This window comes from Dioscorea cayenensis, chromosome 17, assembly GCF_009730915.1.
Source record: "Dioscorea cayenensis subsp. rotundata cultivar TDr96_F1 chromosome 17, TDr96_F1_v2_PseudoChromosome.rev07_lg8_w22 25.fasta, whole genome shotgun sequence".
NCBI lineage: Eukaryota > Viridiplantae > Streptophyta > Magnoliopsida > Dioscoreales > Dioscoreaceae > Dioscorea > Dioscorea cayenensis.
The window spans coordinates 19393217-19415344 of NC_052487.1; the positions used below are offsets into that span (position 1 = coordinate 19393217).

General features: G+C 32.7%; 2 protein-coding genes across 3 annotated transcripts; one reads left to right on the forward strand and one right to left on the reverse strand.

Annotated features, from left to right (window-relative positions):
* The first annotated feature begins 8586 nt into the window (after positions 1–8586).
* LOC120280052 (deSI-like protein At4g17486) lies at positions 8587–12005 on the forward strand. Of its 2 annotated transcripts, none has more exons than XM_039286754.1 (4): positions 8587–8885; positions 10818–11105; positions 11428–11508; positions 11669–12005. In XM_039286754.1, the coding sequence occupies exons 1-4, from the start codon at positions 8741–8743 to the stop codon at positions 11782–11784; spliced, it is 630 nt and encodes a 209-aa protein (XP_039142688.1). In that variant the 5' UTR covers positions 8587–8740; the 3' UTR covers positions 11785–12005. The 2 variants fall into 2 exon arrangements, with proteins under 2 accessions (XP_039142688.1, XP_039142689.1); XM_039286755.1 differs by having other exon boundaries at positions 11672–12005.
* A 409-nt stretch (positions 12006–12414) lies between these two features.
* On the reverse strand, positions 12415–17222 carry LOC120280968 (mitochondrial-processing peptidase subunit alpha-like). The gene is given in 15 exon segments (XM_039287931.1): positions 12415–12755; positions 12842–12954; positions 13042–13091; positions 13179–13249; positions 13322–13394; positions 14488–14508; positions 14510–14586; positions 14699–14765; positions 14902–14982; positions 15062–15229; positions 15332–15499; positions 15586–15822; positions 15824–15883; positions 15984–16229; positions 17114–17222. Coding segments are annotated over 15 exon segments (1521 nt in total). The 5' UTR covers positions 17150–17222; the 3' UTR covers positions 12415–12702.
* Between the last annotated feature and the right edge of the window lie 4906 nt (positions 17223–22128).

Genomic DNA, 22128 nt, shown 5'->3' on the forward strand with positions numbered 1-22128 from the left:
CGAAGCCCTCCCATTTTTCGGGCGGGTCTTCGGGCTCGGGCGGGTAGCCCGGCCCTTGGACAGGTCTAAGATAGAGTAAAGAAAGGTAGAGAAATGTTATGAACCATATTTTACTTGGATTGAAGTAAAGTAATGGAAGGTCTTGAAATCTTATTGTGTTTGGTTGGGAGGTTTGTGAATATAAAAAGTCACATAGAGTATATTATTATATTAATTTTGTATTTAATAAAAAGACAATGTGATTATATTTCATTTACAATAATAAAATTAATTAAATAATATTATTAATAACTTAAGTAATATTTCTCAATTTATATAATGCTTCATTTCTTTATCATTATTTATGTATTATTACTATTATTATTATTATTATTATTATTATTTTATTATTTATTTTTAATTATAGTTAAAAAATAAGTGAGGAAGAGATTAAACAATATCATTAATAGTTAAGTAATATTTCTCAATTTATATAACTCTTTATTTTTTATAGTTAGACTACGTGAGACAGAGATTAAACAATATCATTAATAGATTAAGTAATATTTCTCAATTTATATAACTCTATTTTTTTAATTATTATTTAATTATTATTATTATTTTATTAATTTTTTAAATTATAGTTAGACTAAGTGAGAAAAAGATTAAACAATATTATTAATAGATTACGTAATATTTCCCAATTTATATAACTCTCTATTTTTTGTCATTATTTATTTATTTATTATTATTATTTTATATTATGAAAAAAGAAATTATAGTTACATACAAATTGCTACATCACAACCACCATAACCAACATTGCCATACTTCCTTTCGGCACCACAAACAAAGAAAAGCAATTTGTATGTGCATCTCGTGTTGAACAAAAATAGAAACACATACCAACCTAGCAATTCTCATTATAATTTGTCATTACAACATTTGCAAATAATATATGACAACCTAGCAATTTGTATGTCCAGTGCATGTTCAACAAAATAGAGTCACATGACAACCTAGCAATTTGTGATATATGACAATTCACTATCACACACAACTCTAAGCATTATTAATACAAATCAAATAGAAACACAATTATAAATCAACAAAAGTGATGAAAATAAGAAAATTCTCCCACTTGGTTTTGGTATTACAACATTTGCAAGTAATTTGTTTTGCCATTACAATAAATAAAAATACCCCTTGGTTTTACCATTACAACATTGGCAAAAAAACACACTTGTAGACATTAACAAAAATATTGTCAAATTCAAGATTGTCTACTACTTCGCACTTGTTTAAGTCTGTAACAAATAAGAAGATAATAATTAGTACAATGTCTAATATTCACAAGTACGCAAAAGGAAAATTTTCGCCAACGATAAATGTTTACCTTTTGTTTTTTCATTCATGTGGTTCTCGATCATAACCCATTGAAGTCAACAATAAAGATTTGCGATGTTTATTTGGACATCCCATTATACCTTCCAACATCTTGGAATCATTGATGAGGAATAAGTAAGCTTTTGTTCGAGAAAAAGGTTGTGAGAACCCTAAATTCACAAGCACTAGCCCATACATCGACGCCTTTTAATTGAGTTTGTGTTTTTGACCAAATGTGTTCAAAAATATTGTTGGTCACATTCAACACATTCTTTTGATACTTCAACTATTGCCATCGTTGATTGAACAAATGCATTGAGACATCGTTTCCACCTCCCTAGAAAAACTTGCCATTGTCATCCCGACTATAAGATCTTCTAACCTTCTCGACCTAGAAGAACTTGGAACTTCGGGGGATGCTTCATCTCCAAGTTCATCATCATGAATTTCTATGTTTTCATTGTCCCCCAAATTCTCTAGGTTTGCTATGTTTTGGGAAACCATAAAATCAATGTCATCAATCGCACCTGAACAAGAACCACCAGATAAATTCATTGAATTTTGACGTTGTCGTTGCCTCATTTCAGATGCAGTCTCAGCATGTTGCCCCGTCGCTCTATCTTGTCCATAAAGTTGAACCAACTTCTCATAGTTTCTAATACTCTTATTCATCCACTCTGCTGCTTCTGGTTTGGCATGCACATGAAGAAATGGTAAAAATATTATATCTAATAATATAAACATTAACTTACACTTCTATTTGTTAAACAAAGGAAAAAAAAATTACCTTAATTAAGTGTTGCCATACTTCCAGTTCAACATCCCACATTTCCTTTGTTGGATTCCAAACAAATCCACTCATCCCGTTTTTGAAAATATCATAGCATCTAGTAAATGCTCTTTTAATGTTTTTCATTCGGTTTTGAGCCTTCTCCTTATCTATTGTCTTCTCTGGAAATTTTCCCTTTAACTCATTGACGATGTTATCTAATGCATGTGTTGTGAAGGTGCCGCCAACTCTATTGCTCATTGTTTGTTGATGCAAGTATGCATCACTTAAAGCATCATCCATACTAAAGTTCCAAACACACATGGCATTTCCATCATGAGCATTTGTATTTGTTTTTCTCCTTGGCATATCTCAAACTACAATAACAAAAAACAAAATTAGTATCTTTATATATACACCTCCATTAAGAGCATATATGTACATACATAAATGACCACACATTAAATTCATGTTGCAATTAATACTATTAAGTTTGCATTGTAATTAATACTATAACAAAAGAATCCATACAAGCCATACATTAAATTCAAAACGATACAAATAAGTATCAACTAGTTAATATAACAAAACATACATTAAGACAACATGAAAACACTTCTATAACGGAAATTATTCATTATAATTAAGCCACATTTCAACTGCAATAGCATCTCTAATTAACTCTCCTTCCATGGTTTCTTCAGTATTTTTCCGACTGATATAATGTTCCTCTGGTGCTTCCTCTGCAAGTTCAGTATCAACTTGTGCAAGTATATCATCATCAGGATCCGCACACATTAAATAATTGTGTAAGATACAACATGCAAAAATAATCTTCTTTTGTGTTTCCAAACCATAATGAGGCTCTGTAGAACTTCCAATTATAGGGAAATGCTTCTTAACAACACCAAATGCTCGTTCAATAGCGTTGCGCAAAGACGCGTGTCGAAGATTAAAAATTCCCTTGCATTTCGAGGTGGATTCCGTGAGTACTCTTTCAAGTGATATCACTCCCCCCTATAAGGTGTTATAAGTCCACGTCGCAACATAAAGCCAGCATCAACTAGATAATATTTCCCTAGACATAAAACAAACTTTGTTATATAGCATTTCTTGTGTTTATGTAATATTATATGTACTCATAAGTACCTTCTGGAATTTTAAGAGGGCATGTTCTACTTAAGACATCCTTCATAATCCTTGAGTCAGATGCAGTACCTTCCCAACCATGTAACACATATGTGAATTTCATATCAAATGTGTATGCAGCAAAAATATTCTGTGTTGGGTATTTTTTTTCTCCCACGATACTTGGGAGCTTCTGTATTAGAAACTTTTACACGAATATGTATAACATCAATAGCACCGACACAGTTCTGTAAAATAATTTAAAATTTTCATTTTCAACATACACACATTCATACTAAATTTATAATTTAATAAGTATAATTTGTTACCTTAAAGTATGGATAAAATCTAGTGGTGTTGAATATTTTAGAAGGAATTTGTGTACCATAGGGTTGTTTTAAGATTTTACTCTCCAACTCTACAATAGCTTGCAACACATTGTGAAAATGACGAAAAATAGTCTCACCGGAACGCCTGAAAAAGAAGGATAATTCACGGTGCGAAACATTATGACCTAATAGGTATAGTCTTTTCGCAATTTGTTCCTCAACGGTAACTTGTCTTGATGGTCTAAGACCTCCTTCTCTTACTAACATGTCACACAATCCTTGAAGGGCTCCATGACTCATACGTATCATGTTATGATATAAATTACTTGTAAGTAAATGTGACATTAACCCATCTCGTGCTCGATCTGCTTCAAGCTGGACTTCACGTGGGATTTGGCATCTAGTAAGTTCATCCCTACGTCTAGCATACCAACCAATTATGATGGTGATGAACTCAATTGTTACTAGTTGATGTAAGTGTAGCAGTTTTATAAACTGACCGTTCAATGTAATTAGGGCCAATAGAAGTTTAGCCAACATTTGGTTTTCATCGTCCATCTAAACATAACAAATTTATTAATTAAAATGCAAATAAAATATGTATGAAGGAAAAGTAATACTAACTGCAAAATAAAAGGTAAATTACTATTCAATTAATTAAAATGCAAATAATAGTTGACTTCAAATAATCTAAGTAATTGACTATTCAATTAATCAAGTAACTGTGATTGTTATCATATAAAATTTCAAAAATACAAAAAAAATTAATAATAGTAATTTGTTGTTATTGTTTTATCATGAAACTCTATTTAAATATACACAAGATAGAATAGAAATTAGCTAAATAAGCCTACTTCGTTTCATTCTAAAGATTTTAAGAACCTAACCAATTGGAAGATACGTTGATGAATAATATTTTTTATAGAACTTGAAATAATTATTTATTATCTTATCATGACAAAAAATTTAAATATACAAAGAAAAATAAAATAAAAATTAATGAAATGTGATGAGTTTATTAACATTTATAGGCGATATGTTGAGGATTATAAATTATTATTATTTTATGCAAAATGAACAAGTGGGTCTCATTGTACTTGAACTAGATACTACTTAGTTTAATCGACGTAACACCAAATGAAACAAATTCTTGGAAGAATTGGCCATATAGCAAAAGTCGGCAATGAGAAATCAACCACCAAGAAGATGGCAAGTATAAGGATCAAAACAATCAATTATTATCAAAAAGGAAAAGCGGATGCTTCAAATAAAAGCTATGGTCATAAATATGATCATAACATGGTCATTAAGCTATCATTATTAGGCATGACATAGTTTGAATTTTGAAACTTCTTCAATTAAATGTGAAACATCAAAGTCCTAATTATTTGTTCTCATAATAACATTTGAGAGGATTGAAGGTATACGTCAATCATATCAAAACCGGAATACATGTGTTTGCAAATGTGTCCTTCCAACAATATTCAATAATCACTGGGTCAATTCTAGTGGATAACAAGTCTGCATTATGCTAACAAACAAGCCAAATATCTCAAGGTGGCTTCAACGGCCTAAATGTGATGGATATGGATTGTAATTATTTGATCAGAACAATAAAGAGTTAGCCATCTTCTAATAAACTAACAAAGTAACACAAGTGAGAAAAGCATTGAAATCCAGTTCTTGGACTCTCAGTTATATGTAGGTCACATGAGTGTTATTATTGAAGTTCTATGCAAGAATCATGAATTATGATGGAAACATTAGGAAGTGCACAGACGTCTTGTTTTAGTAGTACAGTAATTACTTGTCAGATATGCATCAGTAAGAAACACCATCAAGCAGACTATGTACAGATGACATGCATTTGAGGCTAAAGGTTGTAACTGGAATCAATGCAAAGCAAAGCTACATATTCATGGATATTCAATGAAATCCATAATATTCCAAAAAACATAATAATATTGCCAAAGAAAAGAAATTTATAATGAGTACTTTTCTCGTAGCCTGCACACTGTGAAGTAATCCCAGAGACTCAGAATTTGTTGCAACTGGATCTCATTCAAAGATATAATCTATGGATAAAAAAGAATAATAAAAGAATGGTAATACAAACAAACCACTAATTTGAGAACACGCAGAGATGACTAAGAAATTTGTAGCAACAAACCAAAGTATTCAGCTCAGCATTGACAGCAAAGTCAGAAGACTAACAGGTTCCATAAACTGGATGTCAAACTAATGACTTCATCAACCCAAATGACAAGCAAAGAGAGATCAACTGTAGATAAATACCTTGAGCGACGGCGACAACGGCTCCGAGGATGTTCAGCAACTCCGGTGGCTCCGAGGCGGCGGCGACAGCGACGGCGGCGAGGGCGTTCTTCGGAACCCTAGCGGAAGGAAAAGAAGGAAATTAGAACAAGATTGAAGCTTCCTCTCATTCACTGAAAAATATAAGTTAAATAATGTTTGGAATTATTTGAAACTTACAAAGGTATTTTTGTCAAACCTAAAAAATACCAACTCTAAAACCTCCCCAACCCTCCAATTTGGAGTGTTGAGAAACTTGAGTAAAATGGGGGTTTTAAAACCTCCACCAACCCTCCCCAACCCTTACCTCCCCTTAAAACCCCCTCCCCAAGCATGGGTTTTTAAAAACCCTTCCTTTACCCTACCTCCAAAAACCCCCCATCCAAGCAAAGCCTGAAAGTGATTGAGAGCGTGAGTTCCGAATTGACGGAAGGGGGAATACTGTAATAAAGGGAATCAATCCTGACCGTTCAAACGATGAATCTTGATCAAATAAAAAATTAGGCAATTCCCAATAAAAACCTAGGTAGTTTGAATTGTACCGGACTATTAAACCTGACAAAGATAAAAGGGTTGAGAGGTTAGTTGTAGTTGAACCGGATTGAACCTGAATTTATAAAATATAAAATATTAAAAAATAATAAGTTAACTTTTAAGCCAAATGCATATAAGATATCAAACAAAATAAGTCTTGTATAATATTTAAATTCAAAATCTCACAAGATATATAAATATCATACCAAATAACTTCGTAAAGAAATGAAAATATTAAAAAATTAAATAGACACCACACAAAAGTAAAGTCTCAAAAAAAAAATCATGAGATATCTCAATCAAGGAGATTCAATGTACAGTCTTAAGCTCTAATGAAAATCTAGTTTATAATTCTGGTTTTCACATGTTTTTACAGAAACCCATTACTTTTAATATACTGCTATGTCTTTTATGGCTCTCCTTGGTCCCACGTAAGATTTGCTTTGAAGTTTGACCTTTCATTTTCAATTAAAAAAATTGTAAATCTAAGTATTTAATGATGTCAGTTCAACCTTGTGAACTGAGCCTGGTTCATCTTGCTTGCAATTGAACCTCCTGATTCACACTGTTGAGCACTGATTTTTAGCCAAACTGATTTTTTAGGGAAAACCAGACCACCTATGCTTGTGAGTCCAGTTCAACCCTGTTTTAACAACATTGGTAAAAACATATATATATATATATATATATATATGAGGATCAATCTATCCAAGCATTCGTAGATAACCATTCTACGGGCGTCCCTTATTAATCGTTGGTTTCAAACCATTCTATGAATGTCCTTTATCAACCATTGAATTTGAATCCAATGGCTTCGAACCAACTATTTTGTGAATAATGACTTCAACAATACTTGTTTGATAATGCTATAAACAATGCAAAAGTGGAATAAAAGTATGAGAATCTATGTACAGTAAAAAAAAATTGCGATGTACAATTCTCCCACTTTATCCATTCGATCGCCACAGAAACTCAACGAATCAGACAACCATTGAGGTTGATTTGCAAGCACCTCTTAGGGGAAAAAAAACATAAACAACACCCAATTAATCATTTTGGATGTAGGGATATGATTTGAATACTATTCATTATACTGTTTGGGCTATATGGCTTATATATATATATATATATATAACTTCTATCAATTCAAATAATTTTTTTTCCCAAACCTAATATTTGAAATATGTTTTTTTTTTAAATGGATAAATCGCAAATACATAAAAAAACATATTACAAATAACTAAATATGAACAAAACAAAACAAAACAACAAACGGGAGCAAACAAAAGCAAAACAAACAACATCAACCAAGAGTAGAACTTAGACAAAAATAGAAACAACATCACTAGTAGTGGTTCCAAAACAAAAATAAACAAAAACCCGAAACTGAAAAGGGGAAAGACTGAACACTACTAGGGAAAGGTCTCCACTTGCAGAAGCGCAGCAAAATATTCTCTTAATTGGCACTCTTTTAATTTTTATTTAATTTACTAAAATTTTCTATTAATTTCACAATCATTTAAAAAAATACTATAGAATTTTCCTCTTTTAATTATTATAAATATTATGAGATTTATAAAAGGTTAGAACAAAGCAAATGGTTTAACAACCAACCATTACAGTAGGCAGTTGTAACAAAAATCAAATTTTAAGATCGATAGTACTATTATAATACTATACACATACAATCCAATACTATGTAAATGCGAAGTTTGGATAAATTAATAAATTTTTAAGGATCAATAAACCACTCTAATTGATGCACACCTTATTTATACATATATTTTTTTAATTTTTTATTTTATCCGTGTTTTTTTTTTTATAATTTTAATAAATAATAAAATAAATGATAAGTAGATATAGAAATACATATAATTCTGAAAAGAAGAATAAAAGATAATCCCTACATAAAACTTTTACAGACTCTCAACGTAAATTGTAATAATACAGAACCTCTCAATTACCACAATAAGTGAATACTGTTAGACTAGCACACCATTCCTTACCTCTGTTAATTCTTCACAGACTATTTGTGCGAATGGTATATTCGAATTAGTCCAAACTCCGTACCATACGTCATTGCCACGTGTGTTAGTAGCCAAATAAATAAGGTAGATGCTTGTCCAATTTGAACCATTACTGGTGTCTCGCGGGTGTTATCGTGGTCCAGCACCCACAACTCTATGATTGAGCGGAAGGTTGTGTTCCGCCATTTTTGAACTCCGATCTTGAACTGAAAAGATCCCTTTCACAAGCCCCAAATCCCCAAATTGCGAGAATCTAGGGTTTGTTTCTAGGGTTTATGGGGTCCCTCTTCTCTTCCAGCTCGCGTTCTTCCGTTGAAGCCCTCGGTGGCACGCCGGTGGTGCTCAATGTCTACGATCTCACTCCTTTGAACAACTACATGTACTGGTTCGGCCTCGGTATCTTTCATTCGGGGATTGAAAGTGAGTTTTGATGGAAATCGTTGTTATTGTTGTTAGATTTGAGATCCTTTTTGTTTCTTGCTGGTTTCTTTGTGGTTTTCAACCATAGTTCAGATCGATACTTGGGCAAATTTGTTCTATTATTTGTTAAATTTAGAGTTTTTTGTTTTTTTTTTGTTTTTTTTGTTTTTGAATGAATGATGTGAGTGTTGGTTTGAAGTTGTGAATTTGCATATGATTGAGATTAAGAATAACTTAGAGAATCAGTTGCAATTTTTCACAAGGACATAGTTTTAGTTTACTTCACAAGTAGATCTCAGAGGAGGAAATATTTGATTTTGATATCTTCCCATGCTGATGAGGGTAGCTGAGAGTAATGAGGTTCATTTTATTCCTAGATTTAGCATGCTGCAGGCTTAGCACTTAGTTTAGCATGACAGAAGAAGAACTAGTTCATAAGTGAGGACTTTGATTAGGTACATAACCTGTTAAAGATAAATGCAAAGCAAATCCCACAAAGTATCAGTGAAAAAAAAGGAGTGGACCTATTTGCATCAACTTTTAAAAAGATAAATCAGTAATCATAGCTTTGAATGGTAAATGATACAGTAATGATGATGGTAATGATAATTACTTGGATGAGATTTTTTTTTTTAATGTGCTAAAGGAGAGGATGCAGGCATGTTGTCTTAATTTTTCTCTACTTATGTTTATTCCCTGTGTTAATAATTTCAATGCTTGATTCAAGCACAAATAGTTAATATGGAGTGAAAGAAGGGGAAGAGGGAATATGAATGGTAATCAATGTCCATTGGAAGTATAGGTGGGATTTATCTCTGTTTATCCACAATACCATGAACTTATAAATTTTGTTTTCTTTGCGAGCTAATAATAATATAATTCTGGTTTGTTTTGTGATGCATTTTTCAAATCAATCCATGGTCTAGTTCTAAGTAGACATGCACAATGGCACTGCCTCTCTGATACTTTCCATTATCTTGACCTTGTTTCACCTAACCATGCCTACTTAGATTCACCTATTTGCAAAGTCTGCAAGTCCAAATAGTCATAGACTTGGATGTTCTAGAAGCGGTAATGGGAGAGATACCCTAAAATGTTGTTTGGTGGAGAATGAGGGCATATCTCTGTCGATCACCCTCAGAACCTCTTGAGAAGAAAAATACCTTTTTATTTGAAGTAACTTGAGAAGAGCCTAAAGTAGTTTCTACTTGGATTCCTTCATCTAGTTACCTCAGTCTAAATTGGTACATGAAGTTATGAGCAGAGTTAAAGCTGCGTCACCTGAGTGACATGTTGAGAATTATAAATGTGTGATGTATTTTGGTGGGAAAAAAATAGAAACTTCTAGCACGAGTTTCGCTCAATCATGCTGCAAACTATCACCTTGAATAGCTAAGCTTAAGATGTAAAGACATCTGTGCATTAGCATTGCCTCTGAGGTAATTAAATTTGCCAGACAAACTGGTGGTTTATATATAGCCTTGCATGTGTAATATAGTTTCTAAGTTTCAGTAAGTTAATATTGTTATCTTCTTTCAAGTAATATGTGTTTTAGTGGTTGGTAGACATTCTAACGCTTTTTATTGCTTTAATTTCCAGAAATTTTTTACTTTCTGCATTGCTGGTAGTTGATTGTCACATGAGCAAGACAATGTACCCTGCTCACTTTAGAGAATATGGTTTTCAATCTATTTTATTTATGGAGTCATTATTCACTATCCGTGGAAAAATACAGATGTACACATGTATGGTACTCCTTCAAGTTAACAGATTTAAAGGCTGTCATATTGAAGTCCATTTCTAATTGATTAAGAATGAAATTTATTGTTTTTTTTCTCTCATTTAACAGATATTTCAGAAAGGGCCCTACTTCTCTTTGAGGAGTACTGTGAAATTGTGAGTTGATTTTCAATTTTTACTTTGTTGTGACAGTTCATGGATTGGAATATGGTTTTGGAGCCCATGATTTCCCAGTTACAGGAGTGTTTGAGGTGGAGCCAAAGAACTGTCCAGGCTTTGTCTACAGGCGCTCCATCACATTGGGTTGTATTAGTTTGTCTCCTTCCGAAACACATACATTCATGGAGCAATTGGCCTCCGACTATCATGGCGATACATATCACCTTATCTCCAAAAACTGCAATCATTTTACAAATGATGTAAGCTCAAAATTAATAGGCAAACCAATTCCTGGATGGGTCAACCGGCTTGCTCGCTTAGGTAAGCCCTTAGCAACTGAACATTTAAATTGTTTAGCCATGTCTGTTCATGCTCTAAATTTTTCATTATCAGTGTTGTTTCTTGAGTACCATAGATTTTATGTCGTGTCCAGTTAAATATTTAAGTTCTTTTTCATTTCTTTGACTTTTTTTTTTAATGATAGAATTAACAGCTAGGCTTTCAAGCACTATGTTTCTATCTTTTTCAAATTCTAAGTGAAAGCTGTACATTTTTCTTCATTAAATTTTTTACTTTCTCTATTTGACAAGGTTGTTCTTATACTGCGACCAGCATGAAGGTTAATACTACAAATTTCTTTCAGGTGCAATGTGCAACTGTCTTCTACCTGAAAGCCTTCAGTTACCAGCAGTTAAACAGATACATGACTACCATGCATTCTCAGGTTTGTGAACTCAAACTCTGGTTGCTTGAATTTATTTTGTCAGTTATAGTTAGTAGTCTTTACAAAGTTGCAACTGTAAGTTGGGTGCTTTATTAGACTGGATAAATAAAGTTCTGTTATTACTTATCAAAAGTTTTTTTCTATTTTTTGATGTTCTTAGAAGATGGATCTGAATCTTTCTCAATCATCACTGCTGATGAAACGGATCAGGATAGATGTCTTCTCTCATCATCTTCAGGTGCTGAGGTTACCTTTGTGAAGGAAAGCCTTAAATGATGTTTTTCGTGCATCATTTACCGAAAAGTGATATTATGTTTCGCCATCTTAATTTTTACAGGCAGTTCCTTTGTTCTTAATCCCATTGAATTTATAAAATCCCATTGAGTTAACAAGTTTAGGGATTAATCTTGGTTTTTAAAAACTGTTCCTTTGTTCGTAATTTGAATCCATAAGTTCAGGGATTCATTGTAAGTGCTAGGTTGTAAGCAAACATTAGTTTGTTTTTTTATCATTTATCAAGGGGTGATTATTGTGTAAAATAAGGTTTCAAATTATAGAATTTCCTTTTTTTCCTTTTGTTAATGTATACAACCTCAGAAACAGCCCTAATCGTCCATCTAATTTCTAAAAAAATAACCATTTATCTCTATATTCCACATTTTTTTAATTAAATATGGTAAAAATTATGAAATAATAAAAAAATATACTAGAAGGCCAGAAATTGTATATGATGTACTCCTCAAAGGGTTTATATCATTATATGCAATTTTTTTCCCTAGATTTTTTTTAATCCCCTCTGGAATGTTTGCTACCGTACCTTCTCATCCTCCAAGTTACGTGAACCTATCAGAGATCACAAGAGAATAACCAATTGCCAGTGCATGGTGCAAGAATACCAATTTGGAATTTCATGCTTCTTAAGTTTATCCCAAACATCAAAAAACATTAGAATGATGCGAGTTTAGTTATCCTTTGGTGCTACACAAGTTTATATCATAACTCATCAAAAGTTCCATAACGGTTAAAAGGGTTGGCAAAGGAGATACAATAAAATACCAAAATGAATCAAGGTTCAATGCCGAGAGAGGGCTAATTCTCTCGATCAATTGATTTATTTTTCAGTTGCAAATATTGTAGCCAAGGAGGGCCTTCAAAATTGCAGAAGATTATACATTCATCAGGCCTTGGGGTAATTTACCTTGATCGGAACTTCCCGCTAACAGATTCATAACTGGGAACATGGATAACTACAGAAAAGAAGGCGGCCAAGTTAGAGACACACACACTAATAAGATTAATGAAAGTTCTAGCATCAATAAGATATTCAGCATACCATCTCCCCAAGAAGCCATTGTGAGCGGGGATGAAATTAACTTCTCTGCAAGTGATGCAATATCTTTCAGTGTAATTTCATCTAACATTTTCAAGAAATGTTCGATAGGTTTCCTGCATTGTGAATTCATGACGAGAAAATCATTACCATCTAGACATGAAATGCAACTGTAAGTTCATGTTTTATAGGGATAGAGAAACCTCTCGCCATATGTCAAGATTTGGCGCCCAATATCTTCTGATGCTACCATCTGGAAAATGGAAATACAATCAACTATTAACAACCAAAAATACCAATCAGCACCATAGGGAGAGAATAAAATTGGTGAATAGCGTACTCTTGATTCGAGGTTCATCAAAACTGCAGACTTGGTTGATGCTTTGGCACGGTCAAGTTCTACCTGTTCAACTGCAAGAACTAAAAATTAAGGATTGCTCTCAACAACCAAGGAAAAGAACATAGCAGTGGTCAAAACCAAACCTTGGCCAGGAGTTGCAACTGCAACAAGTTCTCTAGCTGCCAAATCAACAGCTTTATTAACAAAATCTGGACCCTGATTAAAGCCATCCATTGGAAGCAAAATGTCAATTTCCGCGGACAGAGGAGCAAAACTAGATGAAACATCACTTCATTTGTTTTGCATAACCAGATGGAAAGAATTAAGCGCATTTTTTAAGTAAAGCAATTATTGTAACAGAAAGCATCTATTTATTCATAAGGATGGCCATTTTCCCATGTAGAACCAATGGACCATGGAATAGGTACTGCATAGAGCTAAAGGAAGTTATAGAATAAATAAGTTGATGAATCAGGCAGTGACACCACTAAGCTATCCCTAAAGTCACAACATATACATGCCATGCTGAAATTTACGTATGATATTGTGTTTGAGAGAACTGTGCTTGATAACTTTCTAACAAGACTTCAATGTGTGGTTACTTGGTTTATAGTGCAGAAATGTTTTACATATATTGAAAATCCCTGCACCTGCTTATGGAGAGATCCCATTTTTAATACTGCAATGACTCAGATATATCATATGATAGAACCATTTTCTACCTCAGCTTGCTTATACATACACTGCAACCGCAGAACAAAAGCCATTTGGCACAAGTTTTTTTCAAGCAGTGATCCCATAAATTGCACTGCCTTATTCTATAGGAACGAAACATAAGTTATTTCCAATGGTACATCTAAGAATATCACAAACAGTCATTCCTGAAATGGCCCTGCACTGGATCTTAAATTAGAAACTAATAGGGAATCTGTAATCTGACAACAAAATCCAAGCAAACAGGAATTCAGAGAGCTCCAAAATTGCTTCAATGAAAAATCAGAACAGATTAATAGAATCCAAGGCAGCTGTATTCTCTGGATCTATCATATTGATGTCCCTATAACAAGATTAATAAAATCCTTGGATGATTTGCTTCATGACAACTACAATCAGCATTCGCTTATATAGATCTCAGAAGCCACAAATTAGAGACAAACAGAAAAATATAAGAAATCACATAATGTGGTCAACAATAGATGAACTACAAAAAACATCGATTGTCAACACAAATTCTACAATTAGCACACAACCAAAAATATAGTTGAAATAAGCATAATGCCATAAGAGAAGCAAATAGGATTATCCCTACCGTAGTTGCATGAATTCCAAAAAATGCCTGTATAGTTGTAGATACTATTGAAAGCAGAGTAAGACTCAATCTGTTGGAACTCATTCAAGACCCGCCTATCTGCTCATGAGCATGATTCCAAAAGTTACATTCAGATACAGAGGAAGTTCTCAATTATCTTGTTCAGCATATTCTGCAATGCTCAAAATTGTAATATTGTGGGTGTGCTTACATAGCCGAGAATGCATCCCTTTGCCCGGGCCTCCAGCAGAAAAAGAGCCACCACCTCCCATAAGCATCTGAGTCATAAAAATCAAACAAGGAGCATCAGTATGGATGGCATCATGGAATTTTTCAAAGAGGCCAGTTAAATGAAATAATATTTGGATCCAACACTAATTAGACCACTTATCATTGAATAAAAAAAATTTTGACCTGAAGAACAGTAAGGGTCATGGCATCCTTCTCATTAAGCCAACCACCAGGAACCTCAAAAGCAATGGCGAGATGCGTCTTCTGTTGAGAAGCAGAAACTTCAGAAATGTGAAAGGAAGTTGTAAAAGGAAAGAGAACACACAAATGAGTTAGGACGCACCCCCGAATCCGCCTGGCATCTATATTCACCTCCAACATACACGGACATTGGCTCCATAACACGAGCGACCTTGGGAAGATCAGACAAAAGAGGCTCAGCTATTGAAACTAACTCATCATGGTCCACGCCAGATGCTGCTAGCACAATGCGGGAAGCAGTGTAGTTCTCCTGCATTTTGCAAAGTTGGAAAATAACCACAAGAGAGAATTAACAAAACAAACCACAATTGTTAGAGACATTAGTTCATTATTGCAAAAGGAGAAGTCATACAGCAACAAATTCCTCCAAAATGTTACTATTTAATCTATTAATTGCAGATTCTGGAGCAACCAGAGGATTTGCCAGTGCACCAGAGTACCCAGCAGAATGAAGAGCCTCTAAGAGCAAACCCTGAGGATTGTTTGCAGCTTCTCCAATCTCTGCCTTCAGTTTCTGAAGCTGCAGTATACCAAGGGATGCCTAATTAAGAGAACTGAAATAGTCAACAGCTATGTTTAGAAATGATAATTCTAGAGACTAAATACCTGCTCATTGACTTCCCAATCAAGGAAGGCAGGATTCCTGACACAGTCAATAAGCACCTCTACCATCTCAGGCATGTATGTTTTAAGAGCATCATAAGTATAACCCATCTGTTCGCGAGAGGCAGATGCACTAACATTGCCTCCAATAGCTTCTACTTCGCGCACAATCCGCAGATGACTCCTGTTTGTTGTGCTCTTGAAGGCCATTCTCTCCAACAGATGAGAGGCCCCAAAAAGAAGCAGGAGTTTCATATATTGAACCACAGTCAACATATACTCCTATTGACGCAGCAGGATTCTAACCAATATCCAAGCACAAACAATGATAATCAAAACATATATTAGATAAAAACAAGAAACAAATGTCTAATTGGTCAGATGATAACATGAAAACATACTGGTGATGTTTCTGAGGCGATCTTGGCACCATTTGGAAGAGTTGTGATCTTTGTCTTTCCTGGCTCTACATGATCAGGAAGCGGAGGAGGGAGGGTAACACCTGGAAGAGGAAAATCTAAGGCAGGAAGCTGACTGGACTTCTCTCCTGTGAGCCAACTGAAGAATCCACCAGAGGACCTTTTTGCAATGCTTGTGCTGGCAAATCGAGCAGCAGGGCCACACACCCTGGTATCGCCTGCATGGCGCTGTGTACACGAATTGTCAACGATAAGATGCTTCAGATAAACTGCAGCAGTTACCTAGTGCTATATATGCGCCAAAAGTAAAATGAAAAAACCTTCTCTAATTTAACTTTATGTTCCAAAAAGAAGGCAATTCGGTGATCCCCATCATCCAATTCCAAGCAGTTTGAATTAGAATAGGTTTGGCAGCAAATTACAAAATCTTGGTCAACTTCTCTATCTAGTGAACTTTTACCACCAAAATTTTTAGACCTATTCCATAAAACATCCAATCTTGTGGTTCACATTTCACAAATGAAGTGTCAAACAATCTCTTTTGAAGAAAAAAAAAATCTAAGAAGAAAAGACAATATTTTACTCCATGCATTTCATCATTTTTCAATGTAGAAATACCCTATCCCCTTCTTTTCACCGCAAGCTTAACAGATAAAGCTAATTCTCTATCCATTGCTTCATTGCTAATTGTCCTCAATCCACTCAAGGATTTCAATTTATAATTTTTACATTGGGAAGTACACAGTGAAAAAGAAAGCACCTGATTCTAATCTAATACAAAAATCACATACTAAATGCATCTAAACATATTCTTATAAACATCGAGATCAAAAACTACGACGACGATATACACCAAAAATTAGTCCATAATCCAAGATTATAAGTTGAAACGAAACATCGTCACATTAATTCCTTTCTACACCTACTGAACTAAATCAAGGGACACACTTCCAATCAGCGAAAATTCCCTCAAAAAACCTCAGAATATAACCTAAAAAAACCTAGATCCAGAACAACAGAGCTACAGAACACCAATAACATATCGGAAAATGAAAATACAGACAGAAATGGATCGACAAATGGTGCGATTAGGGTTTTCCACAAGCACTGACCTTGAAAGCGTTGAGAGAAGCTGCAGCTCGGTACATGATCGGGAGCGGCGAAACCCTAGATATCGGAAGCGGAGATGGAGACGGCTCGAGATCGAGAACGAGCTTCTTGTTCTCCCTGTTTACCCGACTGCTCGGGCTTAATCAGAGAACCTCTCCTTTGAAATCAATCTCAGTCGTCCATCTGGTCATCTCATTCCTCGAGATTGAAAAATATTTCAACGGCTCCGATTGGGGAGAATTTTTGTAGGAAATCAATCCAAACTGTCCATCAGATCATATCTCGTTCCTCGAGATTGTAACACTTTGAACGGTTCAGATTGAAAAGATCTTATAGGAAATCAATCTCAGCTGTCCATGAGATCATAGCACATTTCTCGACATTGTAACTCTTTGAACGGTTCAGATTGAAAAAGATCTTATAGGAAATCAATCTCAGCTGTCCATGAGATCATACCACATTTCTCAACATTGGAATTCTTTGAATGGCTCAGATTGGAAAGATCTTGTGGGAGATCAATCTCAGCTGTCCATCAGATCATACCACGTTTCTCGACATTGTAACTCTTTGAACGGCTCAGATTGAATCATCGATGGGCGCCACCGCCTGGAAATCAGACGGTGGACTTGAACTATAATTTGAAGAAGATTTATTAATTTCGTGCTTTTTCTGTATAAAGATAATCGTTGTATAATGTATTATTATTATTATTATTATTATTATTATTATTATTATTATTATTGCTGCTGCTATTGTTTTTTTGTTATTATTATTATAGTGTAGTTTTTAGAAAAACATTTGAGAATATTTTTATCTTTATACACGATTGATATGGATGAAGATTTTTATGAAAGTTTATATATATAATTTATAAATCGCGCTTCTCAATTTCAAGAGGATGAAGATGTTGTAAGAATTCCCCATTCGCGATACGCTCCCCGAGGGTTGGTCATTTGTTATCCTACCTCAAAAATATATATATATATATATATATAATTTATAAAAATAAAAATTACTATAAATAAATTATTCTTGATTTAATTTTTGTTAAAAAGATAAATTTGTCATTGGTGTCAAAATAGCAAAAGAAAAACAACAGAATTACGATTTTAAACATGTACTGATATCTTTTTTATGGATTGAGTTTAATTTTTGTTAAAGTATATTTATTATGAAACAATATTTTTTTATTTTCATTGACTAAAAACAAGACATGTATTTGGATAAAAATTGATTTTTTTATACCTTCATGGTTTCAAAAGAGCTGTAACACGATTCTTCCAATTTAACTTTTCATAATTTTATATTTTAAACTTATATTTACATTGATTGAATTATTACACAATAATTTTTGATCTAAGGTCGATGGTGATTTAAAATTGAACATCAAAAATCCACTATGGTGAGAGCATAAAGCTCGCTCATCGAGCTTGTTTTCAGTGCTTTGTCATATCATTGACTTCCAAAAGACGGATATATATATATATATATATATATATATAAAAGAAACCATCCTCTATAAATATCCAGTAGATAAAAAATCATGGATCTCAATTATTAATTGTTGGATAGCGATCAAAAAAGCGAAATTGATGAACAATAATACTATTTATTAGTCTTGTTTCAAAAATAATTATCGTACTTGTTATTGTATTAAACATTGTTCATTATTATTGGGACGTTGAGATCGGGGATCCAGATGGTTGATAATGGATGTCCATGGGATTTATTATCTATGAATGTCCATAGATGAATTGTTACGACATAATTTAGTTATTTCCATGACATTAGATATTGATGCAACAATTAACTAGTCATTAATCCAAACTATTTGAGATTAGCAAACTTTCCCTTCCACATCAATTTTTCAAAAATCAAATCAAATATATCATATTGTAAAGCTTCTACTATTTTTTTTTTAAAGCTTATTTCTTCATTTTTTACAATTCTCCATTTGAAGAGATTCGTTCTTTTTATAAAGTTAACTACCAGTTATCTTAACAAATTTATTTAGTTTTCTAACAATGTCTTACATTCATGTGAATATTATTATTTTGGTTATGTCCATCAGTAGAGTGTGTTATTTCTTAATTGCCCAATATTTTGGCCTCTATATCATAAATTAAAAGGCATTCAATAATTATATATATATATATATATACCATTGTCATTAAAAAGGAAGGTAACACTAATTTTGATGTGCCACTATTTCAGACAATAAAAAATTTGTCAATTAAAACAATCACCTAAAAGAAAATATTCATTTAAATACTGTCTTAATGTTATGCTAATATTCAAAAGCGTCTAATTTCCAACCTTTTGGATTGTGATCAAGAGACATAAAAAATCATAAAATAAACATTACTATAATTGCATCAAAACAAGGTCCCAATTTAGGGCCCCATTTTGATTTTGTGATCAATTATTTCACACACCACATCAAACTTCAACATTGTACTTTTCCAACACACACACACACACACACACACCATATTCATGATTTCTTTTATGTAAATAATGTAAGCGTGAATAATTATAATTAATTACAACCTTATTATTAGATTTGATGATGTGCACTTCTATAGATATTTACAATAAAAATCAGATGAAATAAATAAAAATCAGATTCATGAACGCAATTTTTGTGTTAATGAACATTTATTAATTTTGGTGTTTGAATTCATTGTGCAACATTTAATTTGAACAATTTAAATGCATGCAGTAATTGTTTTTTTAATCTATTTCATCTTGCTATCCACAACAAGCATCCATTTTATTATTTTTAAATTAAAAATCCAAATTTAAAAGTCAAAACAACACTATTTGGGATGAACCTAACCATTTTCTTATGTATTTTTAATGCATGGCCCTACTATAAGCATAATAAATTGATGCGGAACATTCAATTTGAACATGCACATATTTCTAAAATTAATCAGAATAATACTGCATTCTTTTTCCTCATGTGATGCTTAAAAATATATATAACCCATATATGTATATACATTTTTCTATTTTATATAATTTTTTGACAAATATGAAAAGTGCATGACATTGAGAGCATGTGTACACTCAGGAATTAAAAGTCTCACCGTGCACCCTCACTTAATGACACTCCCTTGACGACACAAAGTTTAGACCGTAAACTTATATTTACGATCGAGAATTTGTTATTATCATCATCGTATCTAACAAATTTCAAACATGAGTAATAAAATTTTAATACCAACATTTTTTATGCTGGGGCAAATACGACTAGATCAAAAGTCTATTAGCATGTGTATATATATATATGGGAAAACATCATCGAGGGACGTCCCTAGATTTCAATTTTAGGGATGTTTTTAAATCTAAGCCGTTGGATCATCATCCGATGGTTGATTGATTATATAAACATCTGACACCTTTTCACTGTTTCATGATCATCTGTACAACACTTTTCGTAACGCGGCTTCTCGCTCATAATGATAAGATCGATGGATTTTCATCCGATGTAAATTCTTATGGACATCACTGGGGATTTAATCTAGGGACGTCCTGCAGATGATGTTTTGTCCTATATATATATATATATATGTGTGTAAATTTCTATATAAAGAAAAATATTTGATTATTTTTATTGTAAGGTTCAAAATTAGCGTAAATAAATAATAATTTTTATCTCATTATTATTTTTTATAAACATATATAAACCAGGCTACCATAAAACCAAATAAGTTGTCAATTATCTCCCAAATGGTTAAAAATCTAAAAAAATAAAAATAAATCCTGAATTTCTTAAATCACAAACAATAGTAGATCTCGCTTGACAAGTATTTTACATGTATACAAATTGGAATTTAAAATAATTTATTTAAATAATTAAAAATTTTACTACTTGGATCAGTCCCTTGTATATATATATAATCCTTAATATAATGCATGAATAGGATCAGCACCCTACTCAAGATAGGCTTGTTCTTTTGGCAGTCTTTTTGACATAAAAAAAAAAAAAAACAAAATTCTCATACAATAATCATGAGGACCTCTCCTTCTAATCAAAGTTTGCTTGTCCATGTGTTCCAATATGTATATATTAATTTATTTATAATAATATTTATTGATATACTGTTATAAAATAATTTATTTAATAGAAGGATCATTATGTATCCGTCCTCATTTTGCCTTGCAATTTAAGCAACCTAAGGATTCACTTCACACACTCCCACACCACCCTCCCTCATGTCCAAAAGTTTCATCATTTCAGCTAAAACATCTCAAGTCCCATGTGACTTCTCTCCCTTCTTCCCCTCACTCTTCTTGCTTCCCTATTCTCTTTCCTCTGAATATAATATAATATAAGTATATTTTTTGTATTTTATAGGTGAGAAGGTAATCTTAATATTTATATATATCTCTAAGAAATTAATTATTTTAAATACAAAAATTAATATAAATATTAAAATATAAAAAAAACCTCTCCCCACCTTTAAAATGGAATTGATATTTTATTTTATTTTATTTTTTTGACAAATACGACAAGTGCAATTAGTTATAGCCATGCATACAAATAGGATATTGATCATCCATCTCGTACACCTTCATATAATGATGTGAGGCCTATAATGAAGGCTAGTCGATTATCATACACGTCAAATAAGACTTGAATTCAAAATATTTAAAAATCCTACATTACATTTTCACAGTGGGCCAGTATTGCTGGATTAAAAATCTTTTGGTATTTTTAAATTTTTTTAATAAAGATGAACAAGCCCTCAACCATTTCACTTGATAGAAAAATAAAATTCCAACTTTTATTTTTGGGGCAATATTGCTAAAGTTATTTTAGGATATAGATCGGGAATTAATTTTTCTTAAACTTTAATAATTATATCAAAATTATTAATTTAACATTTTGCTCATCAACCAAAAAAAAGATTATAATAGCAAAATTCTCGGTGTTTATAAGAATATAAAAAGAATTCTTTTAAAAACCCAATATACAAATATAAATAATAAATATATATATGTTTATGCA